We start from the raw sequence: 8,991 nt of genomic DNA on the forward strand, positions 1-8,991 counted from the left end.
GTTGGAAATGCATCCAAGGAAACGCTTACTTTCTTCTTCATTTCCAGTATGGGAATGGCTGCTTTACTGCAACCATCACATTGTTGTAGCTATATTCAGAAAAATACTGCTCTTGATTGATGTAATAGTTATGAATGTAAGAGTCATCCAGAGCCAGATTCTTGATATCCAGTCCTTCCTTTACAGTTTTTCACGATTGTCAACACACGTTTCTCAATACAATAACAGATTTCTCAATACTGCACACACAAAATGCTAAACCTGACACTCCCTTTGCAAGAAGACTCTTGCCATCAAATCTCTATATTGTGTTCACAAAATGGAACACTTGTTTTCATTTGCTACACACAGTCGTATTTTCCAATAACACATAGCATTCATTTGAGCACACACAACTAAGCTTTTGCTACACACTACCAAGTATTTACAGCACACTGTAGTGCAAAATTGAAAACACTATTGTAAAATGGAACACACAATATGAATGACAATGATTCTAGAAAATAAGCTATTTCTCCATTTGTAAAAATGACTGAGTCTAGCCTAATTTTTTCATCAAACAAACTTAAAACAGCACACAAATAAGCTCACAAAATGTTTTATTTTTGTACATGACTGAGATATAACCATGATCATTCATCATGATGCCTTCGGTTTCTGTCAGGCCAGAGGGCCTCGTCACAGGCGTTCTCCCTATCTAGACATCTCTGGAAGAACCGCCTTGAGTGGCGTATGAATCCCTGAATGGACTCGAGGCTGACGTGACCACAGGCTTCTTTGTTGGCCTGGACAAGTGGGACGTAGGTCTGGGGGTTTCGATCATACACCTTCCACCTCCAAGCAGAAAAGAACTCCTCTATGGGGTTGAGGAATGGAGAGTATGCTGGGAGGAAACACTAAAATGTGCATGTTCCTGGAACCACTGATGTACAAGGAGAGCCCGGTGGAACCTCACATTGTCCCAGATTACAACATAATTTCAGTAAATCTTTATGGATCATCAATGTGATCTGGTGGAACAAGTTGTTTGTGGAAGTCATCACGGAAGGCCAGCAGCAAGACCCTCAAACCATGGTTCAGCACATGGTCTAATTGCTAATTACTCACCAGATCTGAATGTAAGGTGATGTAGCCCGGTCTTCACGTTACTAAAGTGGTATAGCAGATAGAATCTTGGTATTTTGACATCTCTCTTTGGAAACCACTCTTCACATTCAAACTAGAATTGAGGCTTTTAACAATTATTGCCTCCCCTAGGGGATCAACACAATTAACTTCTTGCCCTTTGAAGTCGAACTTACACAATTGCATACAGCCATTTACATGCAGATTTTGTACTTTACTCAGATCCCTGGCCTCTTTAATTGAGTGGACGCTGGTTAGGCTGCCGTCCACATAAAACCTTTTCTTTAGATGTTGCAAATCAATACCAGCCGGTTCTTTATTATGCGGGCACCATCTCAATGTGCTACCCTTAAAGGGAAGAGGAAACTCATAATGCCCATCACTTTCGTTTATATTTTCCCCAAGTTGTAAACGGTGACTGTCATCTTTGTTTTCATGGCCTCTCTCGTTGAAGTCTGACTCAAGAACTTTAAAAACACTGGTGGCTGAAGATACCAGAAGAATTTCCTTCACTCCAACTCGATGTACGAAGCTCTGACCTCCCCGTCTACTGAGATGGGGATTAGTTCTTACTATGCTCCATCCAAGCTCAGTTCTTTGTGCAAAAGGTTCATTGTTGTCTCCTCTAATGACATCCAAGGGTGCCAACGCTGACGGGCAATCATATCTAATGAGAAGTCACACTTCACAGTCTTGCAACGGTGTTAATTTATGGGCTGTCTCAAATGTGACCATTGTAGTGTCGTTTTATCAGTTGGGATGTGAGATCTGTCCACTGGTATGAAGTCCCTGGAATATGCTTTTTCTAGTTGAATGTGAGTTTTAGAATGAAATCCTCTAACTTGCAGGCCGTGTGCAATCTTGCTTGTTATGATAGTATTAACAGCTGTCAATGTATTTTTTTTAATTCAAGAATTATAACTATACTAATTATAACTATAATTCAACAAAAGATGCCTCTGCCAAATCTAATATTGGGGTCTATGGAACTGAGCGTTTTTACTTGTTAAAAAATAGTGACCACCCCGGCACAAACTCCCCACCCCGCCTCGCCCTGTGACTTCAACGGCTTGGACGGGCGTGTATGGGCGGCCGCTATCCAGTCAGTGCATCGACCGCATTGCGCGACCATCAGAGTGAATTTCCGAACGTGCCCTTGCGTTTCAATTGTATGCTGATTGATCTTATTTATTTATTTATTTATTTATTTATTTATTTATTTATTTGTTTATTTATTTATTTATCTATTTATTTATTTATTTGAATGTTTTTATGTTCAAAATAGAGATTAACAAATGAAATCTAATGACAACAAACCAGTACAGATTCGGATGCCATGTTAAGACTTTTAACATCGCATTTTGTTATTGCTGTCGTGTCTCCACAAATATATGTTGTTATGCGAAATTAAACTATACAAACTTTAACTCGATATATGGTGGATTGAGTTTAATTATGCAAGGTTATGTACATGTTTACGTAATGTCATTAAATAAAAAAGGGGGCGCTGTTGTAGTGTTTCATGTACCCCATAATCTGTGAAGGAGAATGCACCACAGACCTGCCTGCCTGCCTGCACTTTCCGATTGGAAATGGCGGTCTCTGTGTATCCCGGTGTACGGCTCCTGTCCATCGGAGACGCAAATGGAGACATACAGCGACATTCAGAACAGCAACCTCTGCGATTGGAAGTAAAAACCACACAGGACACTGCATTACTCAACCTCTCTAACGGTACGTTAACCATTTAAACATTAACGCATCGGACGTATGGGGCATCTTCTTGACCAATACAATTGCTATGCTATGCTATGCTATGCTATGCTATGCTATGCTATGCTATGCTATGCTATGCTATGCTATGCAGCCAGTCTGATAGCCTTGGCTAACGGTAACGCGTGAGGGACCAAGTTCTTTTTAGTAGCAGTTTCACGAGGGAACTGCAAGGCTAATCGTTTACTGCTTTACTCGAAGCCTCTGTAGTAGGTATCATTAAACTCTCGAATAAGTTAGACAGTTTAAACTATCGCACTCATAAAGAATTTTTTCTTCGAATAGCCGCAAAACATAATCAAGGTGTGTGATTTAATGGTTTCTTAATAATTGAACACTAATGCTAGCCTGCCTAATTAGCATAGACTAGTAATATTTTTTTACGTTGATTATCAATTGCAATTACTGGCACAGTTTAACTAATAATTTATCACATTGTGGTTTGGGGCTAGTTTTGGGTTAAAAATCAAGTTTTCAAGTTGAGGTTCTAAGCTTGTTTTGGTGAAGACGTCAATAAATATTACGAGCAGCAGCATGTTGAGGTCCTAGCGGCTGACTTATGTCGCATATGGTATATCGTCTCCAAAACCCAGTTACTAGACAAAACCGTGTAATGTAACGCTGCTTTGCATTGCAATATATATTTTGACAAACGTGGATTAAGATTAGGGTTGTGTTCATTTGGATTTTATTTGTGGAGAAGGGCCTTCATTACTGATGCATTCATCTTTGTTCTTGCAACAATCGCCTCCTTCCTTCCCCCTAAAATAAAACGAGGACTGCATTCATCACCATATTCCTTCCCAACAATAATTTTAGACATATTCTGTTTCTATTTTAATCATAAAAACGGCATGAATTGTGCTCATAAATATGGTTTGTTGTAATATAAAACAAATCTAATGTGGTCGTTTTTACATTTGACCAGGTCTGATCCACCCTGGTTTTGATAGGAATGGAAATGCTATTCATACAATGTGGAAATGAACTTAAGCAATAGGCATGGGACGAGACAGAGATCCCATGAGATGAGATTGAGTCCACAAGATGATACGAGATTTTTGCAAAATGTTTATTTTTTGGGGGTGTTTGGCGATATGGGCTAAAAAAAATCATATTTAAAAAAAAACACACACAATATTTTGATGACTTCTTTACAAAAAATATTGTAAATCTGCACTTGCGTCACAGAGATATTTTATATATGTCTATTTGAACAGCTAGTAATTGTTTATATTTTAATTTGCTCAATGCATCTTCTGTAAAACATTTAATAACTATATTTTACGGCAGGGTTGTCAAACTCATATTAGCTCAGGGGCCGCATGGAGGAAAATATATTACTAAGTGGGCCGAATCAATAAAATAATGGTATATAACTTAAAAACAATTGCCGTCAATTATAGGCAGATTTTTGGGCCCGCCCTAAATTACGGAGTTCAACTGTAATTTATTGTTTAAAAAAATAACACGAATGCAAATGAAACATGGCAACACTTTGCCCGTATGAGTTCTGGACATGTTAAATCTGCCTGTTTTGCATATATATAGTTCCCAGAATGCATCGTGTGGCACAATTAATCACGTTAATCCCTATCATATGTAATTTGTGTTACCAGTAATTGAATTTTATGTCTTATTTAACACGTTTATGTTGGTCTATAATTTTATGTTGGTCTGTTTTTTTTTAAACAAACTATAACTTTAAGTTGTGTGTAAAATAATGACTTCCACGGCGATTCCGTGTACAAGTTACATTACTCATCTGAAGACTGCTTGTGAAATAACAAATTTATACATTTGATTGTGGCTGGCTGATTAATTGGTCCGACATTACAATTTTTTATTTATTTTTTTTACTTTACAAAGTCGTCTCACGGGCCGGAGTAAACCCCTTTGCGGGCCTAATCCGACCCACAGGCCGTATGTTTGACACCCTTGTTCTACGGCAACATTTAACAGTAAAAGCTTTATTATTTCCCTGCTGTATGGGGTGTTCTCATTCATTTTTCTGAATCTTTGTCAATTAAGTGTCTTATTATTCCATAATAACGAGAGCTGCCAAACAGCTAATTAAAAAAAAAATCAGATTAATCACATTTTAGAATTTTCATCAGTCATGATTAAATTAATCGCTTAATTTAAGTTTTTTTTATTAATATTTTTTTCTCCCAAATTTAAAGAACACCTGTTATTTGTTAATTCTTTCGACATTTAATATTATGAGTAGGGCCCGACCGATATGCATTTTTTGAGGCCGATACCGATTATTGGCAGAACAAAATACAGATTACCAATTAATCTGCCGATTATTTAAAAATATATGTAATGTAGGGATGCTCTGATCAGGGTTTTATGCTGCCGATACCGATCATCAATGAGTAAGATCGGCCGATACCAATACCGATCACATTGATCATCGACATTTTTTTTCCCCCAGTGTATTTATGGTGAGTGCCATTGGCTATATTAAATGGGGGGAAAAAACAGCAACTGTTTAATCACCTTAATTTTAGATAAAAACATCCATCCATCCAAACAAATTTCCTGTTGAGGGCCACGTAACTCTTCCCTTCTCTGGCGGCTGTTCGGCAGCTGCTTAATAAAAGGCTACAGCAACAAACTCAAATCCACTGTCGCACTATGTATTTTCATTAGGGCTGGGAATCTTTGACTGTCTCACGATTTGATTTGATAACGATTTTTGGGTCTACGATTCGATTCAGAATCGATTCTCGATTCAAACGATTTTCGATTCAAAATTATTTGATTGAAAAATGATTTCTGCTTCAATTTACAGATATGCAGTCTTTTTTTTTGTTTTTTTTTTGTTTAAACCTTTATTAATTTTGTATTGTAAGTGCCTTTTTCCACAAAAACAGCATGTGGGCTACAACTGCCTTTCCCCCTTTTTCTTCATTTCTAATTTAAATAAAATCGATTTTTGGATATTAATATCGATTCAATTAATAAATGAGAATCTCGATTCTTTTATGAATCGATTTTTTGGCACACCCCTAATTTTTATGCACCTATACGATGCAGCACAAACACCACAAGGGTGTTTCGGCGGCCAGTTAATAGAAGGATATCACAACTAACGCAAATCCACAATGTATTTTTTATGTACCTGACCTGTACTAGCAGCACAAGCACCATAACAAGAGTAACAACGCTTTAATATGGTGAGGTCACTCTGGTAATGCTTAGGTATGTTGCGAGCAACACAAAAACTGGGGTATTTGGTAGCTATAACAGTAATGTGACGGACGCCCCATTTTTTTTATGTAACTATATGAGCAGCGCCCTGCTCAAATGCGCTAACCTAACAAGGGCAGGCACCACAGAACATGAGTAACTCACTCACCATAACGCTAGATTCAGAGCTGCTCGCCCCAGAACGGGCCATCGTGCGTGGGAATCACCTGTAGCTGTAAGTCCATGCACCTTTTTCTTCTTGGTCACAGGCTTCTGTGTAGTTTCATCGCAGGGCTTTTTCTCCGTTAAAGAAACTTTCCAAATATGTCTGTTTTTTTTTCTCATTTTTCTAACTTGTCGGTTAGCATCAGCGCGATGAGACTGAGATAATTAGCATCCTGACAAGCGGCAAAAGTCTGTCGTAAACAGATAGAATCCGGGTCACTTTTCAAAATAAAACATTTTTAAGCCTCGGCTAATCAATTAACCGGAGGTATTTTATTTTATTTTTTTTAAATATTCTTTCAAATGTGTGACCCGTCGCGGCCCGGTGGTTGGGGACCTCTGCTGTTGGTGACATGAACCTGCCAAAGGGACTGGCAGAACATCAAGCCACCATGGTGGTGTTGTATGAATGTTTCACAATGTTGATGTAATATGTTGTGATGTTTGAGATGTATCAATTAGGGCTGAACAATTATGGAAAATAATCTATTTGTTATTATTATTATTATTATTATTATTATTATTATTTTCCCAAAAATGGCAATTGCGATATCATGTGTGATTAATTTTTTGAAGGTCCTTTTCAATGATTATTTTTTTTTAACCCAACAAAAAGTTAATTATAATAAACAATATCAGAGCTATTATATATTACAGGATCTTAAGATAAAAGCAAATGAAACATTTTAATATAACATTTTTTTTTCTACTAGTTACAATTTACCACTCAACATATCCAACTTGTCATGTTCCATGAAACATGCTGACATATAAACACTGTATTTATAAATAAATAAATTCAGTATAGGCGGCACGGTAGTCGAGTGGTTAGCACGTCCGCTTCCCAGTTCTGAGGTCTCCGGTTCGAGTCCAGGCTCGAACCTTCCTGGGTGGAGTTTGCATGTTCTCCCCGTGCCCGCGTGGGTCTTCTCCGGGTACTCCGGTCTCCTCCCACATTCCAAAGACATGCATGGCAGGTTAATTGGGCGCTCCGAATTGTCCCTAGGTGTGCTTGTGAGTGTGAATGGTTGTTCGTCTCCGTGTGCCCTGCGATTGGTTGGCAACCAGTCCAGGGTGTCCCCCGCCTACTGCCCAGAGCCAGCTGAGATAGGCGCCAGCAGCCCCCGCGACCCTTGTGAGGAATAAGCGGTCAAGAAAATGGATGGATGGATAAATTCAGTATACCAATTAAAAAAATAAATAAGTCACTTCAGTCACTAAACTCACACATGCTAAAGTGTAGGCAAAGTAAAATTATACCTGCTTATATGACGTAACAACTTCGATTTGAAAAAAACAAAAAACTAGCATTCTGTACCAATCCTTGTGGATGGGTCGCGAGGGATGGGTAGTTTCCCATGGTCTGGGCGGTCCGTGAAGGCAACACAGGATTTGTTTTGGCAAGCTAAACGCGTTCGGAGCTGTTGTTGTTCTGGCGTGGCTGTGGCCGACAGAAAGAGTTAAAGAGTTGTTGTTGTTAGTTCGCCGCTTGGCATATTTGGTTCACTAACGTGACAATACATGTACATTAAAGAGGCTACGGCGGCGGCGGAATATAAAGACGATGAGTAATAACTCGGGTTGTCACAAGAACCGATACTTTAGTGCCAAGTCGATGCCTATATTCTGAAAATGTGACGATACTGACTTTTCTACAATACCCGAAGCACCGTTGGTATCGAGGTGGCATATCTTGCCGCGTCTTTTGTGTTGTTTTTGGGGTGTTTATTTATTTATTTATTATTAGGGCCCGAGCAGCAACCGCTGCGATGTCCCTCTTGTTTTTGTAAGTCTTCTTCTTCTTCTTCTTCTTCTTCCTTCTTCTTCCTTCTTCTTTCTTCTTCTTCTTTCTTCTTCTTTCTTCTTCTTCCTTCTTCTTCCTTCTTCTTCTTTCTTCTTCTTCCTTCTTCTTCCTTCTTCTTCTTCCTTCTTCTTCCTTCTTCTTCTTCCTTCTTCCTTCTTCCTTCTTCTTCTTCGATCGCATTTTTGAGGACCTAAACATTTACGAAAACTCACCAAACTTTGCATTCTCTTCGGGCCCGGCGAAAACTTTGATATTATGAACTTGTCATAACAACGCGTCTCTATAGCGCCCCCTAGCGTAGACAAATAAAAATCAATTCCAGCCCGTTTGACCTAGAGCTACGAAAATTGGCAGGCACGTGTAGCACCCCGAGACGCACAAAAAAGTCAGTGGAAAGCCATTTCCTAAAATGTACAGGAAGTGAGCTATGAATTTTTGAATGTCCAATTTTGGCCCATTTTGGCACATTCACTGTGGTCATGCTTTTTCCCCCTTTGCAAACATTTTTCATGCAATTGACTTCAAACTTGCCAGGTATCATCTCAAGACCTGAGACAACAACTGGGCAAAAAATCTTGACTTTTCGAAATACTATATGACGGGGGCGGGGCATCCAAAATTGCCTTTAAAATTTCATTTGTCTAGAAAGACAAAATGCTTAATAACTCCCATGTACAAGCTCCAAAAAATCTCAAATTTCTCATGCAACTTAATAGTCACGGCCTGAAAACATCTATATCATAAAATTCACTTATACATATAGCGCCACCTAGTGGTGACAATAAATGTCATACTTTACGTTTTTAGCTACTGTGCTTAGCTCGTTGAAGGGATCCAGTTGAAAATTGGTCAGAAAAGCCTTAAGA

At 38.7% G+C, this 8,991-nt stretch overlaps 1 protein-coding gene across 5 annotated transcripts in view; it reads left to right on the forward strand.

Moving 5' to 3' along the window:
* The first annotated feature begins 2,669 nt into the window (after positions 1 to 2,669).
* Positions 2,670 to 8,991, forward strand: part of carm1 (coactivator-associated arginine methyltransferase 1) — a 99,299-nt gene continuing 92,977 nt past the window's right edge. For 4 of the 5 annotated variants that reach the window (XM_077535661.1, XM_077535662.1, XM_077535663.1 and 1 more), the window contains exon 1: positions 2,670 to 2,859. In XM_077535661.1, the coding sequence (XP_077391787.1) occupies positions 2,718 to 2,859 (142 nt within the window). In that variant the 5' untranslated portion in view covers positions 2,670 to 2,717. The remainder of the gene's footprint in view (positions 2,860 to 8,991) is intronic. The other variant, XM_077535664.1, reaches the window with a different exon arrangement.

The sequence above is a fragment of the Festucalex cinctus genome, chromosome 1 (genome assembly GCF_051991245.1).
Source record: "Festucalex cinctus isolate MCC-2025b chromosome 1, RoL_Fcin_1.0, whole genome shotgun sequence".
NCBI lineage: Eukaryota > Metazoa > Chordata > Actinopteri > Syngnathiformes > Syngnathidae > Festucalex > Festucalex cinctus.